The 22,473-nt window shown below is 40.7% G+C and overlaps 2 protein-coding genes across 13 annotated transcripts in view; one reads left to right on the top strand and one right to left on the bottom strand.

Annotated features, from left to right (window-relative positions):
• The window catches only part of TASOR (transcription activation suppressor), a 55,426-nt gene that overhangs the window by 25,384 nt on the left and 7,569 nt on the right, over positions 1-22,473 (bottom strand). For all 9 annotated transcript variants that reach the window (XR_013346696.1, XM_077822540.1, XM_077822536.1 and 6 more), the window contains exons 2-13: positions 20,627-20,772; positions 18,862-18,954; positions 17,437-17,509; positions 16,140-16,231; positions 15,560-15,718; positions 8,762-8,889; positions 5,393-5,424; positions 3,726-3,831; positions 3,183-3,286; positions 2,988-3,091; positions 2,694-2,766; positions 2,527-2,601 (exon numbers count right to left, since the gene is read on the bottom strand). Coding sequence is in view for 8 of the 9 variants with exons in the window: in XM_077822540.1 (XP_077678666.1) it covers positions 2,527-2,601; positions 2,694-2,766; positions 2,988-3,091; positions 3,183-3,286; positions 3,726-3,831; positions 5,393-5,424; positions 8,762-8,889; positions 15,560-15,718; positions 16,140-16,231; positions 17,437-17,509; positions 18,862-18,954; positions 20,627-20,772 (1,185 nt within the window). In the remaining variant the exon portion in view is untranslated. The remainder of the gene's footprint in view (positions 1-2,526; positions 2,602-2,693; positions 2,767-2,987; positions 3,092-3,182; positions 3,287-3,725; positions 3,832-5,392; positions 5,425-8,761; positions 8,890-15,559; positions 15,719-16,139; positions 16,232-17,436; positions 17,510-18,861; positions 18,955-20,626; positions 20,773-22,473) is intronic.
• CCDC66 (coiled-coil domain containing 66) overlaps positions 1-22,473 on the top strand; it is a 98,371-nt gene that overhangs the window by 74,163 nt on the left and 1,735 nt on the right. For 3 of the 4 annotated variants that reach the window (XR_013346700.1, XR_013346698.1, XR_013346699.1), the window contains 4 exons: positions 9,392-9,506; positions 10,990-12,399; positions 13,091-13,649; positions 21,456-21,624. The gene's annotated coding sequence lies outside the window, so the exon portion shown is untranslated. The remainder of the gene's footprint in view (positions 1-9,391; positions 9,507-10,989; positions 12,400-13,090; positions 13,650-21,455; positions 21,625-22,473) is intronic. The other variant, XR_013346697.1, reaches the window with a different exon arrangement.

The following is a 22,473-nucleotide window of genomic DNA, read 5'->3' as shown; positions in this document are numbered from 1 at the left end:
AGATGACTGGAGGATAGCTAATTTGACACCATTTAAAAAAAAAAAAGCCTCCAGCAGTGATACTGGCATTATAGGCTGGTAAGCTTAACTTCAGTACTAGGCAAACTGGTTGAAACTATAGTCAAGAACAGAATTATCAGACACATAGATGAACAGAGTTTATTGGGCAAGAGTCAACACTGCTTTTGTGAAGGGAAAAGCTGCTTCACCAATTTATTAGAATTCTTTGAGGGGGGTCAAACAAACATGTGGACAGGAGTAATCCAGTGGATACAGTACACTTAAAATTTCAAAAATACTTTGAGAATGTCCCTCACCAAATTGAACAGTCATGGGATAAGAGGAAGATCCTCTCATGGATCAGTAACTGGTTAAAAGACAGGAAACAAAAGATAGGAATAAATGGTCCATTTTCAGAATGGAGAGAGGTAAACAGCAGGGTCCCCCAAAGATCTGTACAGGGACCTGTACTGTTCAACATAATCATAAACAGCGAGATGGCAAAGTTTGCAAAGGATAAAAAATTTCCTCAAGATATGCAAGTTCAAAGCAGACTGCTAAAAGTTACAATGGGAACTCACTAAACTGGGTGGCTCACCAACAAAATGACAGATGAAATTCAATGTTGATAAATTCAAAACAGAAAATCCCAGCTACACATGCAAAATGATGGGGTCTAAATTAGCTTTACAACTCAAGAAAGATCTTGGGAGTAACTGTGGACAGTTCTCTGAAAACATCCGCTCAACGTGTAAGCAGCAGTCAAAAGAGCTAACAATGTTGGGAACCATTAGGAAAGGGATAGATATTTACTGTCTTATAATGCCACTATAGAAATCCATGGTACGTCCACACTTGGACTACTGCATGCAGTTCTGGCCACCCCATCTCAAAAAAGATATATCAGAAATGGAAAAAGGTAAAGAGAAGGGCAACAAAAAATGATTAAGGCTATAGAACTGCTTCCATACAAGGGGTTGGGGGGGTAGAGTTGACTAAGGGGGAATATGATCAAGGTCTATAAAAATCATGAATGGTGTGGAGCAAGTGTTATTTACCCATTCATAATAATACAAGAACTAGGGGTCACCCAATGAAATTAATAGTCAACAGGTTTAAAACAAACAAAAAACCACACAAACAAAAAGGAAGTACTGCTTCACACAACATATAGGTTGACTGTGGAACTCGCTGCAAAGGGATGTTGTGAAGGCCAAAACTATAACTGGGTTCAAGAAATAACTATACAAGTTCACAGAGGACAGGTTCTTCAATGGCTATTTACCATAATGGTCAGGGATGCAACCCCACGACATGGGTGTCCCTGAGCCTCTTCACTGCCAGATGCAGGACTGAATGACAGGGGATGGATCAGTTGGCAATTGTCCTGTTCTGTTCATTCCCTTTGAAGCATCTGGCATTGGCCAGAAGACAGGATACTGAGCTAGATAGACCACTGGTCTGACCCAGTATGGCCATTTTTATGTTGGGTTATGAAATACCATTTTTTATTAAAGGATCCATTTCTATTAGTTATTTTGACGCACATGTATGTTTTTGGAGGCAACACAAAATCAATTTGAGTAACGATGAAAAATATTATATGGTAGTGGAGAACTAACTAGATCCCTTAGTGCAGCAGGCTGATAGCGTTCTCCTGTGAACCCACTGTGTTTAGCTGTGGTATTTTCTTAGCTGAAAGATAGAAGCAAGTCATTCAGCTCCCTGATATTTACATAGGCTACTCTAGAATGTGAAGGGATTTAAGGTGTAGGGTGAGGTAGGAACCCTGGTCTGAGATGAACCATGTTATTGGATTATTAATTCCTTTGTTAAAGTAAAGTAAAATCAAGGGAAAGGCTGGATTTTGACTACATTAATGTGTGGACTGTTTCAAATCAAGTTGCGAAGTAATACTAGAAGCAGAAAAGTTTCAACTCTGAATGGTGGATTCAAGTTACATTCCAGATGTATCCATTAAAGTTCTATTAAGTTCAGTTCCTTTTAGTGGTATTAGTGATAACTGATTATCCTAGGCTTATCTCACTGCACATTTTGTTTGCTCAGTTATTGAATTGAGAACATGGATTTGTGTCCTAGTGCATAACTTCAAGAAACCAAATTAATGGCGTTACATAAAGGACAAAATATAGCTGTAGGGCATTCTGTGTCAAAACTAATTGATGATTTAAGTGTGTAGCTGTAATGATACATTGCAATAAAAGGTACTCTTCAAGGACAGATGGATAGCTAGTTCTACTGGAACTTAGTGGAAATAAATATTGCTCCCTTTCATAGAAGTAAAACAGAACAAACTGAACTATTGTACTAAGTAACAAAAGAGTAAAAAGGCTTTTTAATAGTGCTAGCCCTGCAATCACTGATATCTAAATCAATCTATGATCTTTCATGCTCATGCATTATGAACAGCAACCCTGACCTAAAACTAAGCTCTGTAGATGAGCACCTCAACTGCATATTAACTATAACTAACCAAAGAAGGCAATCAGAAGTCAATGGACTTACTTGAAGTCACTATACCTCTAGGTTCCTGAAATAGAAACAATGCCTGTAGAATGCGGGACCTTCCAGTTTGGTGCTCTACAAAAAAAAAGTAACAGAATTATGTAATTTATTAAGAGGAAGCCAGTTATATTTCAAAAGACCATTAAGTATTTTAAAAAATTACATACCATACGGGGAAGTCATTTGCCAAGGAGAAAGAAGAAAGAGATATCCTCTGTCCCCAAGTGGTTTAACAAGAACCTGTGTTTTCAAGCAAAAAAGTATATCTAGTATGAAGTATGCACCAAAGATCAGGAGATTCGTTCGCTAACAGTAACAAGCTCCAATGTATCACTGGCACTGAAAAACAATCCTCTTACGTCTGATGTGTTGCCAACAAGGAGAGAGATTCTCCCCGTTTTCTTGAAATATTACAGAATTTGTTTTTTGTCCCAAAAAGAGTCAAAACATGTTCTACTTACTAATTTCTCTTTCTCTAGTTTTTGAAGTAAGCCTTCCAAGTTACTTCCAGACCTGGTCTTTTCCACAACCTCATAAAGGCTACAGTACATTCCACTCTTACACACTAAATTAGAGGGGACGAAAAAAAAAAAAGTCTTAAAAATTCAGGTTTATATACAGATGTTATTTTTAGTTCAAAAAGACAAAGTGTTTACCTTCTTTTGCCCCTAGATAAGTTTCTTTATAGAACAATGCTGGTGCAATTTTCTTCTTTAGGTGATCAATGCTCATAACAGTTTCAACGTTAAGCTTCTCAGGACTGAAATCAAAGAGAAAAGGAAAAATCAACTTCTCTTTAACCCCATGGTCCTAGTCTCATTGATGAAATAAAAACTGAAGGGTGTTTGATTTTGTTTTTAAATACACTCATTTAAAAATTAATTCCTTGAAACAAAAAGGAGTCAGGGAAGTTTTCTACCAGTGGAACAGGAATTGCAGAGAAAAGCCTGTTGTGTCATTTAAAAAAAAAAAAAAGTGTTTGTTTAAACCAAATGCATGTGTCAATTGACAAATATTTTCCAGAGTGCTTAAGTAACTTAGAAACTCAAGTTGGACTTGTGTTCCTAAGTAACTTGAAAATATTATCTAGTAAATTTGATTAAATTTAAAAAACAAACTGGCCAGAGTTCACCAGTTTCTGCTAAAGAAAGTTTTTAAACACCAATATTTTTCAACCTTGTTTTCAAATCAATACTTACAGTTTACATGGAAGGAAAGGACGCGTTGCAGATTTCAAAGCAGCGTGGCATAAAAGCTTCCCTTTATTCAAAAGCTGACCTCTCCATAAGGTGTAATTAGTCTTATCTAAAATAAGAGTGGGGGGGGGGGGAGGGAGGAGAAAAACAAAAAAAGTAAAGCAGTTGTCTCAAGTGAAGGTACACTAGTAAGAGACTGAAGGGAGAGAGGGTCAAAAGAGAAAGTATAGAGGCAGCCTGCCTAAGTGTTGGGAAGTTTTCTACTGCTGTTCGCAATGAAAAGAGCACCAGTAGCCAGGGCACAGGCAATTTTTACCACCACATTGTCTTACTTGCTCAGACTAGAGCTAGACAATATGATGGGAAAAGTTAGCTTTGTCCTGTCTACACAGTGCTTGCACTAGCAGAGATGCAAGCAAACAACCAATCAAACATCAGTGTTGACAAGACTGAAGAGAAAAAGGCAAAGACAGGAGAGCATGAAGTCTCTGCACAGGAGTAGCAGAGAAATAAAAAGTTGTCACTCGGGCAGAATAGCAAGGAGAAATCCCTGGATACTGTTCCAGTTGTTCCCTAGTGAAAGAAGATACAGCCTTCTACAATGTCCAGAAAATACATAACTGCTGGAGTTTAGGGGGGCATTATCCTTTTTCGCCTAGGAATGATGGCATTTAGCCACACAGACCTGACTCCAATCAACAGTTAAACTCTGACTTTGTGAAAGCTGTCTATTGCATTGAGGATAGAGGGAAGGGAGTGCCAAGGGATACAGACAGTACCTCACAAACCTACTAGATCTTCTCCACCCTTCCCTATTTTCACTCCTAGATTTTTTTTGCTGAACTGGATAGCAGAGAAACTACTAGGTACAGTGACACATACTTCATGGTTACGCATCAGAGTGGACTCCCCCATTAAAATAAATGGGGACTGTTCAGACTTTAAAGCGGTTTCCTGTTCTCTACAAACTGCAGAAAGCAGCACTGCTCCAGATCACAGACCCAAAAGTTTCTTTCTAAAACCATAAAGGGCTACATTTTTTAAAAATGAAAACTGAAATTCTGCTGTAATTGAGGTGCTACTGGATAGTCACTGCAGTATTAGAATATTGTAGCTCTTTGTCTACTTACATATATTTTAAGGATACTGTAAAACAAATGTGCTTTGTCAAGTGACAGAAAAATCAATTGCTAGTTATGGATTTCATTAGTATGACAAAAGAACTTTTTGTATCAATTATCAAAGAACTTTAGCTAATAAGAGCAGGAAAATTGCCTCAGACAACACAATCCCATCACAGGTATGGTTAGTGATCTTTTTCAGTTTTTATACAATTGTGCAAAAAATGCAGGAAGGCAGCATGTTTTCTTGTATTACTATTTTGAGCCTCAAGTGTAACATGAAATAGGAAAAACTACCCCTTGGGTTCCAACTGCTTCCCAAACCACTTTAACTGGCCACATCATAATGTCATCAACACTGATCAGTTTGTATTTTACCCTTAGAGATCAATTACACCAAAGCTAATATCTACTCTTTATTCTCTTTAACTACAATGACCCAAAACAGGTTATCCAAATAGAGCACAGGTAAAGCTAATAGAGCAAGTGACAAAAAGTATGCCATGCATTTATTATAAAGCCAAGCATTATAGTACAACTGATCCTTACCTGTGCTCCTGTCTGTATTAAAGCTGTTTGACCTAACATAAAACAAGACAAAGTTAAACAGAAGCTTCTCTCAATATACAATTAACCCTGCCACACCCCCACCAAAAAAAAAACCCAAACATTCAGATTTAGGATGTTTTATTAGTTGGCAAGTCTCTCAGGACAGCAACACTGCAATCATGTATCCTCTGATCCTAGGTTAGAGTTCCTGGGGCAGCACCCACATCCATGGAGGGGGGGGGGGGGGGAGGAGGAGGAGAGTGAAGCAAGGGTTTTGCCTACACACACAGTATTTGTACTGCTTTATCCATATCAATATTTTTTATGCCAGTATCATTAAAACAGTACAAACAACCCCCCAGCGTGTATGCCGTTATACCAGTATAGCTTCAGTGTGTAACTTATAGAAATAAGCTATCCCAATTAAGCACCTTTTATAACTGTATAACTGCATCCACACTAGTACTGTTTTAACCATATCTGTCAGAGGAGCTTCACAGATACAGTTAAAAGCAATACAGAAGTTACAGTTAGACTAGTCAGAAGAGAATATTTTAGTAGCCACCATATTTCAGGAGCAGTAGAGAAGCTGGATGCTCTCTTCACAACAATTCTAACCCTAAAGTACTGTACTTCTGATAGAGGTTTGGAGGAACATACAACCAAGTGAGAAAGTGGATATTCCATGACAGAATGGGATTAGATCAGGGTGGGCAAGCTTTTTGGCCTGAGGGCAGCATCGGGTTTCTGAAATTGTATGGAGAGCTGGTTAGGGGAGGCTGTGCCTCCACAAACAAACAAACAGCCAGGCATGGCCTGGCCCCCGCCCCCATCCAACCTCCCTGCTTCTCACCCCTTGACAGCCCTCCCCCCTCCCAGGGACCCCTGCCCCATCCAACCCCCCCGTTCCCTGACAGCCCCCCAGGGACCCCTGCCCCATCCATCCCCGGATTCCCCACCCCTAACTGCCCCCTGCCACCCCATCCACACCCCCCCCCCATTTCTTGACTGCCCCCTGAACCACCCCTTCTCCCTGACCACCCCCAGACCTCTCTCCCCTAACTGCCCCCCACCACCCCCCATTCAAACCTCCTCTCCTTCCTGACAGTGTTGGATCATATTAAAGAAGTTCTGTATTAAAAATCACAAATGAGTTTGATTCCCCATAGTTTCAATTCCAGGGTATTACTAATTAAGAGGTCTCTTGGTTTTTGGTACTGTTTCTCTCCCTCTATGTGTGAAACTTGCAAGCTGCTAATTGTGTTAGTACATTCTAAGACAGAGTCTGTTCTCAAAGCAATTCACAGAGAGAGAGAGACTCAAAGCAATACTCTAACAACAGAAACAGCACCCAGAGACTCCCCGCCCTTTTGCTGTATTAACAATTGTGATTAAAATAGAGATAGAGGATGTATGTGGATGGATGCTTGGTGTGGATAATAACTGAATGATCAGGGAGGTGCCAGCCTAAGAATCCAGTGTCCATCGTCTGAAGAAGGTGTCAAGTGGAAATAACCAGAGGACCCCCCGGAGGGCAGACTGGAATCCACCCAACAGCCTCAAGAGTGGGAGAACCAAAGAACAAGATAACATCTTGGAGCCGTCAGGAATGTGCTATCTGCTGATTGGGAATTGCTGCTTCATGCTGTTGCTGAATCATAGACTGGCATAGGAAGAAATTCCTATAAAAATAGACTCTAAAAAGTGAGAACTTTGGGGTCTGATTCTGCAAACCAACTTCCAGGAGCATCAGATGAGCATCTGACAAGGCCCTGCTCCCTCCTCATGTCCAGGCCACCTGGCCAGTGGCTTGGCATGAGCAACTCTAAGGCTGGTAACTATGATAACAACCTTGCAGAACCTCTGTGTGTGTGTGTGTGTGTGTGTGTGTGTATATAAATATGAGATTGAATGGAATGTTATAACTATAACTAACTGCTTACTATGATTCTTTCTGTATTCACAATAAATGTGGTATTTTTCCTTTTTCCCTTTAATAAGATCCTGCTGGTTTTATTTTATTGGTATAACAGCCCCCCCGGGAGGCCCTGCCCCATCCACCCCCACGGCTCCCTGTCCTGACCGGCCCCCGCCCCACCCCTCCTTCCTGACTGCCCCCCCGACCCCTGCACCCATTCAACCCCTGTTCCCCCCCTCCCCGACCCCTATCCAACTCCCTGCCCTCTATCCAACACACCCCCCTCCCTTACCACGCTGTCTGGAGCACTGGTGGCTGGCAGCACAGAGTACCGGGTCAGGCCAGGCTCTGCACCCCCGCCACTCAGAGCATTGCACCGCTGCAGGGAAGGGGGGACAGCCTCCCAGGCCAGGAGCTCAGGGGCTGGGCAGGATGGTCCTGTGGGCCAGATGTGGCCCGCGGGCCGTAGTTTGCCCACCTCTGGATTAGACAAACCCTTTCTCCGTACCAGGTTGGGAGAGAGGGAGTTCTAGTTTGACTAATGCTCTATGACAACTATTTTAATCACCCAACAGCAATCTTCCATAACGAAAAAAAATGCACCCCATTTCATCTCACTGGATAAGTTACTATAAAACAGATTTTATAGGTGGAAAAATGAAATTAAAGCTGGGATTTTTAGAAGCATGTCCCATGCAAATCTTTTAAGTTGCAGGCAGCAATTTCAAACTTCGGCAGATCAAGTACAGAAATGCCTTTGGTGGGAATAAGTCAATCTTTCTGCCTCCTGTCTTCACAGAATTACCAAATTCTTAAGTAATTTGCACAAATATACATACAGTACTTTAAAAAGGGACACCACTACTTCTGTTACAAAAGCCACAAAAAAGTTACTGTAATTGAAAGGGATCCATTTTTCAATTTACTTTGTACACATTTTGTCTATAGTCTGTTTCCTCTGTAGAATAGGAGGTTTTCCCCGTTTGTGTGGCTCAGACAAGATTTTTCATTATTACAAGAGTGGAACAACATATTTATTGTAAGACCACAAACATTGGTGTGGGATTTGCTGTCAGACAGAATACATGAAACTACTTTTAAATTTATTTTTATACAAAGACTAGATTTCAAATTTATTTTAATATTTTGTAAAATTTAGAAGGAGTTTTTACAGAAACGAAACACCCCTCTGGTTGGGCAGCATGGTTTTGAGGAGGGGAACAAAAGCAACAGAATTATGTTCTGCACAGGTCACTGTGCTGCACAAACCAAAACTCACCACTTCTCATAGTGGGCTTGAAGGCTCTGAACAGTGAGCCCTCAATTTCCCCAGTTTTAAATATGCACGCAGCACCACTGTTTGGGGATAGTAATGCTAAACTGAGTATTTTAGGGATTACAAGTGTCATGTTCAACACTGACATTTTTTATAAATGTGCATCCTACCTTACCTTGATGGGGGCAAAAACTTTGGTACTTGTACCATTTCATCCTTATAAGCAAATGAAACAACAGCATATGGACACACATGTCTTGGTCTTCGTCTTATTTCATCAAAGCCATATTCATAAAAGTAGTACTAATAAAAGAAGCAAAAGCACAAATGTTAACTAAATTAGAAATCTGTTCAACTTGTATTTTGCAAGTTTACCAATAGCTGATAGTTTCCAGTTTTTAGAAAGTGTGCCACTAGTTACACAGCCATCCCTCAGAAGTCCTGTATCTTTATTATTAGCCAAAACACTTTTAAATAATCCAGAAATGAATGCTTTTAAAGTATTAAATTATGTCAAAAATGAACAGCACAGTACATTAGATTTTAAAAAGCATAAGCTAATTTTACTAACTGGAAGAAATATTTTCTATGAAGCCTAGAGTCTACAGTACAGACAAAAATGCAAATTTATACACATTTTTCAATCAAAGTTATATTATACATTAAAAACACCTACATTAAACAGAATATTAAGGTTTCAAAGTCAAGCACTCAAACGTTTCCTATGCAACCTTAATTCAGCCGCCACATGCATATCTATTATATCACTCTTCAATTACATCATTATATACTATTTTTCCTACAGGCACAAAGCTTTATTCAGTGCACAGAATGGACCTGCTGTAGGGATCAACCAAAGTTGTGTACTACAGGAGACTTATCTGCAGGAATCCAGCTTCCTTTGTTGCAGAAATTTGAAGGTGTGTACTGAATGAGGCAAGGCACTACAAGAAGAGAAAGTATTGTGTTTAAGGGAGTTGACTACTGGCCAGAGAATTGGAATCTATCCCTTCCTCTGTCAGAGTTCCTACCTAAGACTACACAAGTCACTTACAGGAAAGGTTACTCATCCTGTGCAACAACTGTAGTTCAAGATGTGTGTCCCCTGCCCCCATGGGCTCAAATGCCCACGTGCCTTCAACTGGCGATTTCATTAGCAGTGCTTGTTTAATCTATGCATCTGCCCTACGCATCCTTGTGCCCCACACCTAGACTATATAGGGCTGTATGAGTGAACCACCCCTTAGCTCCTGCTCTGCTACAAAGTCCCACAAGAAAACTCCAAAGCATAGAGGGGAGGACGACAGGTAATGGAGCACCTATTGGGGGGGGGGGGCGGCGGCACATATACTGAAGAATTACAGTCACTACACAGGGTAAAAAGTTTCCTTCTCTGAAAAGCGTCCTAAGGGTGCTCCAATTCAGGTAACTGAGCAGTATCCCTAGGAGGAGAGTGCTTCGGATAAGAATCTAGTACAGAAGACAGAATTACACTGCCACATCAGTTCTAGAGGCATGGACCAAGAGGCACAGTGTTTGGAGAAAGCATGTATTGAAGACCACATACCAGTCCTACAGAGTTCAAGTTGACCAGAACATCCTTAAGGAAGGCCATAGATGTTGATTGAGACCTAGTGGGAGTAGGCTACAACCCTAGCAGGAGGCTGGACATTAGCAACCTCATAGCACACAATAACAGATCCCCAAATCCACCTTGACAGTCTCTGGGTGGAAACAGTGGAACCTTTAGATCTGTTGGCAATGGCGACAAATGGTTGAGGAGACTTCTGAAACAGTTTGGTCCTATTGAGATAAAAAGCCAGTGCTTTTCTGGACATCAGAAGTATGGAGAAAAGCTTCCTGACCAGAGAGTTTGCGGGGAGTGGGGGGTGGAGGGTGTAAAATGTATGGTTTGGTTCAGATGAAAATCCGATAACTCAGGAAGGAATCTGAGCAGTACAAGTTCAGAAACTCCTTGAAAATACTGTAAAGGGAGGATGCACTATGAAGGCCTCAAAATTTCCCCAATTCTTCAAGCCAATATAATGGCTATTAAAAAGGCTGTCTTTATGGATAAGTATAATAATGAGCAGGTCACTATAGGTTCAAAAGGAGGTCATGGGAAACCGGAGAATTAGATTAAGATCTTAGACCGTAGCAGGGTCTTTTACTTGAGGAAAGAGGTTCCCCAGTCCTTCAATAAGCCTTACAGTTGTGGGGAAGAGACTACTAAGAACCCTCACACTGGAGAATGGAAGGTTGATACTGCAGTCAGATGAACCTTAACTGAGCTACCTGATAGATCTGTTTTCTTCCGTTGTAGCAGGTAATTCAGGATAAATGCAAGTAAGGAAAATTCAAGTGCAATTTGCGGATATTCACAACAGCTAAAATCTTTTTCAGTTCTGAAAGTACGAATCATGCTTAAATTCCTTCCTGCTGTTTAACAACATTTGCTATACCTCTACCAAAAAAGTGGACAAGTCTGCCAGCGAACCATTGAAGAACCAGGCCTTGAGCTAGAGAATCTTAAGATAAGTAAAGCATGGAAGATTACTGAACAAGGAGACAATTAAAACAGGTAATGTTTTATACCATGCTTGTCTTGGCCATAGTTATCCTAATAGTCTATCATTTGTCCTGCCTGATCTTGTTCTTCACCTTTAGAATCCAAAGTGTTGAGAAAAATATGTAATTACATGCCCCTTTGTCTAAGGAAGGAGAAAGGCATCTGCCAAAGGCCACCTCCCCCGAACAAAACAGACAACACTTCCTATTTGTGGAAGAGGCAAAGAAAGCCACCTCCAGACAGCTCCACATTCAGAATATAGCGTCTAGGATCAGTGGTCTCGCTCTCTTTCAGAGTCCTCGAAGAGGCCTCTGCTGAGACCATGGGCCGTGATGTTTTGTATTCCAGGAAGTTGTACTGTTGAAATGTGAATATGATGGGCAATACCCCAATTCCATAACTTTATTTCAGTACAGATATGCATCTCGCTCTGCTCCATGGGTTAATAGGAAACATGCAAGCCTCATTGTCCATCAAGATTTTGATGACTTCCCTCAGAGGTAGAAGGTGGAGACAGACATTTCTGACTGCCTGTAGTTCCACCAGGTTGATGTGGAGACGGTCTCCTGAGGTGACCATGTCCCTTGGACTGTATGGACACAGATATTCACTCCATCCAAGTAGCAATGCATCCCATAGTATGGTGGCCATCAATACTGGCCGAAGAAATGTTGGTCCTGACATTGTGGTGATTCTGCTACCAGTCTAGGGAATCTTTCACCTGTTATGGAACAGAAATTTGTTTAAATTGAAACTGAGTCTCATAAGTAGACTATCCTGAGACATGTTGAAAGCTGCAAAGATGTAACATTGCATGACGAAGGTGCAGGCTGCCATGTGACCCAGAAGCTGCAAACAGAATCCTACTGAAGTTTCAGTGTTCACTTGATTACTCTTAACATTTGATAAAGTTATGAATCTGTGCACAGGAAGACAGGTCCTTTAAGTCAGCAAATCCAAAGATGTTCCTTATGTACTTTATTTTCCACACAGGGGTCAATGCAGACTTTGACACTGAGCTAAAGGCCTAACTGCAGGAATAGTAATAGGGCCCTGTGGGTGGCTGACAGCACTTTCCCATAAGACTGACCCTTGAACAGCCAGCTTTTGAGGTATGGGAATACCACAGCTGCCACTAGACGAAGGTGAGCAGCCACCACCACTAGAACCTTTGTGACAACGGTTGGAGTTGGGACTGAAAAGATTTGCATGGTACCGAAAGTGCTTCTGGCCTATCACAAAATGTAAGTATGTTCTGTGAGCCTGGTGTACCACAATTTGGAAATTTGTGTCTTGTAGGCCAAGGACTGAAAACCAATCCCCTGAGCCTAAGAATTATCACTGCCAGAGTTACCAGTCTGAATTTTTGGGACTTCACAAATTTGTTTAGGAATGTTAGATCTAAAATATCGGTCTCCATCCTTCATTTCTCTTTAGTAGGAGTAATTAACTCACATAGAAACCATTCCTCATGTAGAGCCAGAACAGACAACTGCTCCTAAGCAAAGGAGGAATTTTATTTCCTTTCTTAGTAGGAGCTCATGAAAGGGGTCCCTGAAGAGGAATGGGGGAGGTGAAGTGGATGGCACAGACCAATGTAACCATCTCCAAAACCCATTTGTCTGTGGTAGTGCAGTCCCATGCATGTTAGAAATGGGAGAGCTGGCTTCCAAATGGGGGGAGGCAGGCAGGCAAACTGTTGTAGCTGGCAGGCTAGAATGAGGAGGCTTCACACCCTCAACCAGCCAATCAAAACTGGTGCTTTGATGATGAAGCTAGTTGTGTACCTGAACCAGGTAAGTTTATGGTTCTCTTCCTTTGGAACCGGAGCTTCTTTCTTGGTGGTTCAGTGGTCTTTAGAACCTGAAGAAATGTATCTGGTGGGATCTCTAGGCAGTGTGTGATCTACTACTAAGCTCTCTCTCTTGATTGCAGGGGTATAAATTCCCAGCAACTGCAGACTGGCTCTGGAGTCTCTCTCTGAAAACAAATTAAGCCCACCTAGGGGAAAGTTTTTCACCATACTTTTGGCCTCCTTGGGAAACCAGACAGCTGAAGCCACGATGCCCTGTGCATGACTGCTATCAGAAAGAATGGGTCAGTGTCTGCAGCAGCCAAGGACACTTGGAGAGATGTCTGGGCTGATAATTGTCCTTCGGCAGTGACAGCTTAAAATTACTCTTTGTTCCAGAGGGAGGTTCTCAATAAGTGCTTACACTTTGTGTAGTTCATGTGATTGGCCTGGTAATTAGTGATCTGAAGTCAGTGTTGCCAATAAATAAGACTTTCGCTCAAAAAGACTGAGACGCTTCTGGTCCTTGGCATGATGCAGTTTTCCCTGGTCATTTACTGCCTCCACTACCAGCAAATTAGGAGAGGGATGAAAAACAAAAATTCTGAGTCCTTTATCAGACCTTTTGCAAGTTGATGGCACTGTTGCTGGAGTCTTTCAAACTGTCCTCATGGGATCCAGTATCTCCTCATTGATCAGAAGGTCAGTGTTGTCAGTTGGAAGATACAAAAGTTATTGTGAGACTCCTTGACCTCTGTGAATGGCATCTGAAAAATGAGTCTGCCATGCACCTAATGATGTCTTCGAATTGCTTAAAGTCAGCCATAGATGGTGGAGGGGCATTACAGCTTTATCAGCTAAAAATGAGGAGTAGCCTCCTCATCTGCTCTAGCTTCTTGTTCCTCAAATGTCTCCCCTGCTGAGGAAATGCTCTGAGGTAGTAGAGAGATTATCTCCCCCTCATCCCAGCACCCTAGGCTCAGAGTCCTAAAAACTGCTGACTGTAAGCATCCCAGAAATCCTAGCAGGACCATGGGGAGTGGGGGGATTAGAGGGTGTCCCTACAGGAAAGCAGGGTGGCATCCAGTGTTTCTTCCACCGCTTATCATGTCTTGTCCTAGATTCCTCCCTATTTCTGTGGCCTGCAGAGAAAGGGTTCCTGTGAGGGTGGGTAGGAGACCCTGAACTGAGATTGAAGAGGCTGAATAGACAGAATTAAAGTCCCCTTCATCCTCCTCCTTATAGAGCAGTGGAGGAGCCACAAATGAAAATGGTGATTAATCATGTAGGTTATAAATGGGTGTCCAGTCAGAGACTGACTTTGTCTCGGTACCAAGGGATCCACTGTGCCCATGATTAACAGACTGTAGTTTCTCCACTACAGTTAAGTCCTTTGAATACCTAAATTCTTGCAGTACCAAATAGGACATCGGTAATGATGTGATGGTCTCCCTGGAAGTAGACTGTAGTGAGGGTTTAGAACATTCTGATGGGGTGCCAAGGTATAAGCTTCTATCTATATGGTACTAATGGATCCGTCAAGGAGTCACAGCAGCTCCTCTCAGTGCCAGACTTTAACACTGGGGATCCTGGTACCAGCTTCAATATTGAGGTCTGCTTTAGTGTAAGGGCATCAGAGCCATATTGACACCTGGTCTTTTCTTGGTGCAGTCTTCTCCACAATGGTCTTTGTCATCACTTGTCTGTTCAATGCGGCACTGACTTAACAAGCTCCAGAGTTCTGCTTGACTTAGTGGTCTGAAGAGACCTTTGTAGACTGTTCAGGACAACGCAAATCACAAAGCTGAAGAAGTTCACTCTAGCAGACAGTGACAAGCATACGAAATATGAGATCCTGACCCCACCCTCCTAAAAAAAGAGGGGGGGGGGGGGGAAATATACACACACCCACCCCTTCTGTGTCCAATTCAGGGGGATTAGTCCATCACAGGATGGATAAGACTTGAAGTCAGCAGATTTGGTGTCTACCACATTATGGAGCCCTGTACAGGGTGCTTGGGGGAGGGTGGGCTGGTCTCACTAGTAGAGAGTTTGAATCAGTCCTTGGAAGACAAAATATAGGAAAATGAGAAGTAGCAGAAGACTTTGAAAAGTTTTACCCTGAGCCAACAAGCAGCAGTGGGGTCAGACACTCACCAAATTCCATCTCACTGCTATGGGTGGTTACAGGAAATTGAGGGAGGAGGCGGGCATGCCCTGTACAGGAGTATGAGGAGACAGGGTATGTACACTGATCCAGGCACTATTTTTAATAAAACCACTCTGTTCTTATAGATGTAAGGTGTATGCTCACCTACAGTGGGATCCACACTGACATATACTCAAAGATAATATTTTGGAAAGAGGGAGAAACTTATTGTGAGCTTAGCGAAGTGATACAGGACCACTTACAATGTTTTCATTACAAGAGAATGAAAAACTATGAGGTATATGTAAGGTTTTAGAACAGGTGAATCTCTTACTTGTACAGTAAGGTATCAGGTAATCCACATGTGACTCCCTGTCTGAAGTGTTTAAATCTAACACTACTACACCATGCTCTCTTTTCACAGATACAAATATACAATATATAAATGAAGCAGTTCTCCTACCTGAGTAAGCTCATATGCTCTATAAGCCAACAATGAATTTACTTTATTAGCATTCTTTGAAACATGGCACTCATGCTTTGGTGTTGGATCTAATGCACTTTTAACGGTTGATTCCATTGTTTTCACACCCATGTGGTCATATATGCTTTTCATTTTTCCCTATAGAGCAAAAAAGAAGAATTGCAGGGTTAAATTCTTAACTATATCATTTATTAGAGCAGCTACAAATTAAGAACAGCAGCACTGTAAGAATGAGGTAACTGACAATTAGTTACAAGTATTTATAAAAGTCATTTTCATTCCATCTTTTTGGAGAAAAAGCAAAAAGTTGAAGGAACAACAAAAACAAACCAATTAAATCTGCAGGGAAAAAGCTATGTTGTGGTTTACTAAAGTCAATGTATGCTTTTAAATAAAAATGGTTACATATTTTCTTCTTACTACAAAGCCTTGTATACTCGGATTCTTTCCAAAAAGAAAAAACAAGTAGCAGAATTCTATAACAAGACACCAAAAGAAAGCAAGCTTCAGTAGTAAGAAACACAGCCTTTGAAGATAAAAAGCTAAGAGTAGAAGTTACCTTTATTATTTTAAAAATAATCACATCACCACTTGCTCCAGCTTCCAGAGGATTAGCCTGTAATAAATCAGCATATCTGGAGAGATATACACCTGATGAGGAAGGTAAAGTACAAAGTTAAGAACACAAAGTTTCTGAACATTAAAATGTTACACTTAGGAGATTAATTAGCAAGACAAGAGTTATAGCCATTTCTATAATAAGACAAATATCAGTTTAGTAAAATTGTAGCAATACTGTAGCTACATGGATGGGCAAACAGACTAAATGCTTGATGAGAAGCATAGCAGTGTGTTCAGCCACCTTTCATGCTACTTTCATTCCACAGTTAGGCTTGGCAGAATTAGATTTTTCTTCTTTGAACCAATTTTTATTTTTTACAGCTGTAGGGTTGGAATTAGGGCAGAGCTGACAGTGGTGCTGCAGGGGGCTCCCTGTGCTGCCAAGAAGCTCAAAACATCAGGGCACAAGGTGTGCCAGTAGCTGCAGTCATCCTGGCCCAGCAGAGTAGAGGTCCCCAGCCAGGACTGCAAGGATGACAAGCCCCAGCTGTGGAGCGGCCACCGTACTGCTAAAATATTTCCTGCCCAGGGATGGCTTCCACACACTCTGGCTGGTAAAATGACTGAGCAAGGCCATGACAGTGGAACCGTAGAGAATTCCCTGCATGGCCATGGTCCTGGAACACCTGATCCCTGACAAGCTATAGGGAAGGCTGGGTCCTGGTGGGACATAGCACAGACTCCTGGCCAGAGCTGTGTCTGTTAACCCTCTGCAGCGCCTTAACCCTTTCCCACATTGTTTGCCTCCTTGTAGAGTTTCAGCTGAGTTTGGGGTATAGTTATGCTGGAAGGCGTTAAATGGATGCCATCAACCAGTTCTTTGGTCTACAGACAACTGCAGGAGTGCAGAACTACAACTTCAAGCTAAACAGATCACAGGGGCTTCCCCCAATCTGGTTTTCCAATTGTCCCCAAAAATGACTAGAATTCTACCAATGGATGCCTAGAACATTACCTGAAATTTTGTAATTGGGTAATTCATTCTTACTTCTGTGAAAGCCATTTTTAAGACAAGCTTAATTTTGTTTCTTAATTCATGTATTTGTGAACTGTACTGCTCCTGAATCAAAGGTCATTACCTCAAACCAGCTGGGTGGGATTTTTCCTGAAGTGCTAATTTTGGGAAATTCTATGGCAAGGACAATAGGTTTAAAGTAATACACATTATTCAGATTGTAAAAATCATACTGTCTGATGTAAATATATAGAAAGAAAAGAGACAAAGATATAGTTACCCATGGAAGGGCTGCCAAGAATTGTTATTTTGGAATGGCCCGCCTGTAGTCCCTTTTCACATATATTTTGCACCTGAATTGAACAAATATCTCATTTTAGATGCATACATATTTGCAAAGTAAAGTTAGTATACGAGTGGAACAGGCAACAGTTTAATAAACCTCTCCTTTTTAAGACTCCATACTCTAAGTTATATTTCTATGCCAAATACTGAATACAAAATTAGTGTAATCTCAATTATAGTTGTACTTTGTGTTATTATACAACTCTTATGGCAGTAGTTCTCAAATTTTGTACTGGTGACAAAATACATAGCAAGCCTCTGAGTGCGACCCCCCTTAAATATATACTAAAAAAAGTGTTTTTAATTTGTAACACCGTTAAAAATGCTGGATGCAAAGCAGGGTTTGGGGTGGAGGCTGACAGCTCACGACCCCCCATGTAATAATCTTGCAACCCCCTGTTTGAGAACTCCTGTCTTAGGGCATAAACTTTAATGCATGCCAAATGTGGATAGTTATGTTTGCTGTAGAGGCAATGTGTTTATTGGTATAGACCTTAACCATAGCCATCTAAAAAATTATAGAAAATAAGATGTGCTTGACCAACAGCCACACACTCCAAAAAGTAGTAATTACAAATTCAAGACTTCTCTCTGTATCATAAAGATAAAGAGAATACAGAATCTTTGCTTCCTCCAAGCTACATTCATCATAAGGTAGTAACAGAAGGGCCCCATCTAATATGATGCCTTTCCTATAGCATCCTGGTTGCAATATGGCAGATTATGTAGGGCTCTTGCAGACGTACGTGTACACACACACACCAGTCTGATCACAGAGAACATACATCCCACAAAGCAGCATGAAGACATCTTATTTTTACTCTCCCTACTTTTACATCCGAAAGAAGGGACTCACTGCAATAGTTTCAACTAGCCAACAAATCACACAATTTTCAGGGGGGGTCTCCCTTGTGTTCATGTCAAGAGAAAAGCAGTACAAGTTACCCAAGGATCCCCCAAAAAAGTCTCAAAATCAAGCAGGCAATACCCCTTTTTGAGGTGTTAGAGCATGTATATTTAAAAAAGCCAAAGATTTAAACACACTATAGGTAAAACTTCAAATGCACATTTTTTTTTGGTAATAAACATAAGCCTAAGAGGTATGATCCCAAAAGGTAAAGAAAACAAAACATTTGTAACTGGGGCCCTATTAATTCCACAGCATAACAAATCAGTTCTGTGACAAGATTCCTCTCTTCTGTAATTACTATGACTCCCTTGTGCTGAATTCTGCAGATGCAGAACACATATCAGTAGTTAGTGAATCCTAAAGTCATCAACAAACATTTCTGTTAGAAAGACCATCCCAAAGGAGTAACAAGAAAAATGAAGAGTTTTTATAAAACTTGTCTCTTCTCACCTGAGGTCGATCAACCATCAGAAACGCATAGGATTCAACAAGCTCTTTTTCTAGGCGACCATCACATTTCAGTTCTCTGCGTTTTTCTGTGAACTATTATCAAACAAAGTCTTAATACGTGCAATGAAGAAACTAGTATTGGCACGATCAAATGCCACCTGGCTTCCAAGAAGCCTAATTTGGCTGAGTGACAGTCTACACTGGCAGATCCAGGTGCAAATAATCAAAAGGCTGATTTGAATGACGTTAATGTTTCAGCAATTTCCAATAAACAATTTCAGAAGAGTCTGTATCCTTTCACCTAGGGTATGGGAGGGGGAAGCATTCAGTTTAAGTTCTCATATCATTTTGGACTTACACCTGGAATGCAAGTCTTATGGTTCAGAAGTTGATCATCACTTCTGATCCCCTGATTTCTGTTGCACAAAAACCAAGACCAAATTTCATACTTTGTTAGTCTTGCCTCACTGCTATCAGTTTGTTTTCTTCAGTTACAAAAATCTGATACAGTTACCAGCAAGGTTGCATTGGACCCATGTGTTATTTTAATAAAATAATAAATAAAATAAATAGAATAAAAAAGGAAAAAAAAAAAGGTGCCCTTTAACTAGTGCTTCTCCTTTCTTGAAAATGAAAGCACATTAACAAGGCTATATTTCTTCTCCCCATGCTTGAAAACTTTGTAGTATTCAGCCAAATTACGTAGCTACAAAAACACTCAAGAAATCATCAACAGTTTGTGAATTGGCTGAAAACAAGACAATACACAAGCCAGTAAAATGTGACTTTATACACCAGACCCTCGCTAGAATGCGCGTCTATATAGCGTGAATTTGCATATAACGCTGTCGTGGCCATGAATCCCAAATTTAATTGCTTTAATTGCAATTCATTTTAACGTGGTCCCCGCGTTAATGCGGTACCGCGCATGGATCCCAATTCCCGTGTTCTAGCGAGGGTCTGATGGCATTATATGCAGAATGCAGTGAGATTTTTTTGGTGTGGCAGCGAGGAGACAAATCAGTTTTTTCTTCAAGAGGGTTCAGCACAGTATTTTTACGTCTGCTTGTTGGTTTAAAACCAAGTCACACTGCTTGGATTTGCTAATTCAGCTCCTGAACTTGTTTTGCCACTGCTTCTGAGAGAACTATAAATCTAGAAGAGATTATATGATTTAGTGCGAGAGCAATATTTAAAAGTTAAATAGACTATTACTGCTCATCCTAAAGGCATTAAAGCTGTATTGGAAGATGCCGCCATTAATTTACAACCATTAATTATGCACTTCAAAATTGAAAGACAAACAGGAAGCACAACTCTCAAAACAGCCGTACTGGCACTAGCTCCTCCTCACATTTTTCCCCTCACTTCATTTCACTCAATTCAGGATGCAAGAGTTTCATCCACTATAAAACTCTTAGATATTCCTGACATCAAACCAGCAGCATGAAATTTCTAAGCATAGTCAGTAGTAAAACTGCTGGAACAGTAGTAGTCTGGACATTTTGGGCCAGATTCTGCAACTGGATACCAGACCTCTGAGGCAGCACAGTCTTGGTTACCGGCTTGGCTATGACCAAAAGGAGATTTAAATGTTGCAGGCTGTTTTCTACGCTGCAATCTTCTGATCTCTTTTGGAAAGACTTAAAGGATCCAACACTTAAGTATATGAAACCGTTTGGCTTCAAGTAAATGGAGCTGGGCAAAACCACTGAAGTTTATAGCTTACACACTGTTTCATAAAGGGTAAACTCTGGGTACTCACCTCCTTTTCCAACAGCTCGCTATGGATTAAGCTGGCTCTTTTGTAATTGAAATTGGTCACCGAACCTGACTCCAAATAAGATGAATGCAAAATTTTCACAACATCTTCAAATTCTCGAGAGCCCATAGCTACTGGCTGAAAGAGTGCTATTCAGAGAGAAGAAAGTTAGTATTAATACACATTTGACAGCTTCCTAGTACATTTTCATTTCACTAACAGTTTTATAAAATCAAGACAAAAATCCTATTTAGTTTAATGGCTCGATTCATTTTAGATATTTCGTATTAAAAACTGTCTCACAAAAAGGTAGAATTTAGGCTTGTCAGTATCACAGCCAGGCATGTCATTATTTCTCCATCCCCCACCAGCATTTAATTTTGAGCAAGTTGTCACCTTAGTTTACAAAAGCTTTCCAAGGAAAGTATACTAATGTAATTTCAACATACTCCCAAGAAAGTAGCAGACATACAATGCAAAAAGCTGTAACGTACAGTTAGACAGAACAATGTGTTATTGTAAGAATGCAGGAGTTTCAGGTTGTAGCCAGTTTTCTCCACACACAAAAACCCCCCCGCACACACTGACGTTACAGTGTCTGGTCAATATGTAGGCTACTTACCTTAACACTAAATGGCTATTATAGAGGGGACAATATAGATTCAGCTATGGTTGCTCACACTCTAATTTAAGAAATCCCCCAAGACAACATGGGTCTGCTGTATAACATAATTATGCATTCACAGAGATGGCCAATTCAAAATTTACTTTTTTTGCTAAACTATTGCCTAAATCTGCATAGCAGTCTCCTTGGTTTGGTTTTATCTTTCAGCCCTCATCTCCATTCCCACCCACCATTTTAGCTACACAGCATGCGGGTCAAATGACCAGCTGGGGACTGTAGAGCATGGAGTAGTAAAGAACTGAAGCTCTGACTTAGAGAGAGAAGCCCCAGAGAAATGGAGCTGTATTCCTAAGACATCTTAAGCATTATGTACCAGGTATTTTCCCTACACAGCTTTTTTAAGATGTACAGAAATAGAGATTTATCCTGACAGGGTACAGGAGTTCTAGTTTGTAACAGTTCTGCCACATAAATAGTGCTTTTGCCTTTCTATTACTGCCTCCCTCCTGCTCTAAAAGCGCAGGAAGCACAGAAATTCTAGAAGAATTACAAAAACAAATGTGGATAAAAGTACAGAATATTTACCAAAATAGCAATAAGTGATTTTGCATGCGTGTCAAGGATTACGCAAGACAGGCCACGGTGCATGGTTTTTAAAGGGGTGGGAAAATTATACAGGACCATTATAGAGGCTCCAAGTCACAAGAAGAGCTTGACCAAACACCTAGTAAAAGCTTGTCAGTTACTGCCAATTAGCATCTATTGCTATATTTATTGGTCATTCAATTGGGTCCATCTTAATGGAAAGTGAAAATAGTAAGTGCTGTATGTTTTACTTATCTTGTAAGAATGAGACTTCAAGATATAGAGTGGAAAAAGACTAATGAGCATGCAGTTTGCTTGCCAGTGGCATCCAGTCAGTCATCAGACCCTTCTAGGAAGAAATTACTAGACACAGGAGTCATGATGTGTTTCTTTACGCAGTATTAAGCCATTTCCATGATTATTTAAGAGCAGCTGAGCCATACATTAGCCTTCTTGCAGATATAAAATTTCACATGGACATTAAAAAATAATGTCAGTAAAAACAGGATCAATTTGTTACTGAAACGAGTCATCTTCCAACAGAGGTAGAAGGCTTAGTTCTTGCGGCTGTATATATATCATACAGTTGTACTTTAAAAGATTTAATGCATGGTAAGCATGAACACAAAACCTACTTGTT

This window comes from Eretmochelys imbricata, chromosome 7 (assembly GCF_965152235.1).
Source record: "Eretmochelys imbricata isolate rEreImb1 chromosome 7, rEreImb1.hap1, whole genome shotgun sequence".
NCBI lineage: Eukaryota > Metazoa > Chordata > Testudines > Cheloniidae > Eretmochelys > Eretmochelys imbricata.
Note: the sequence above shows the minus strand (reverse complement) of the source record. Positions and strands in the feature narration are given on the sequence as shown.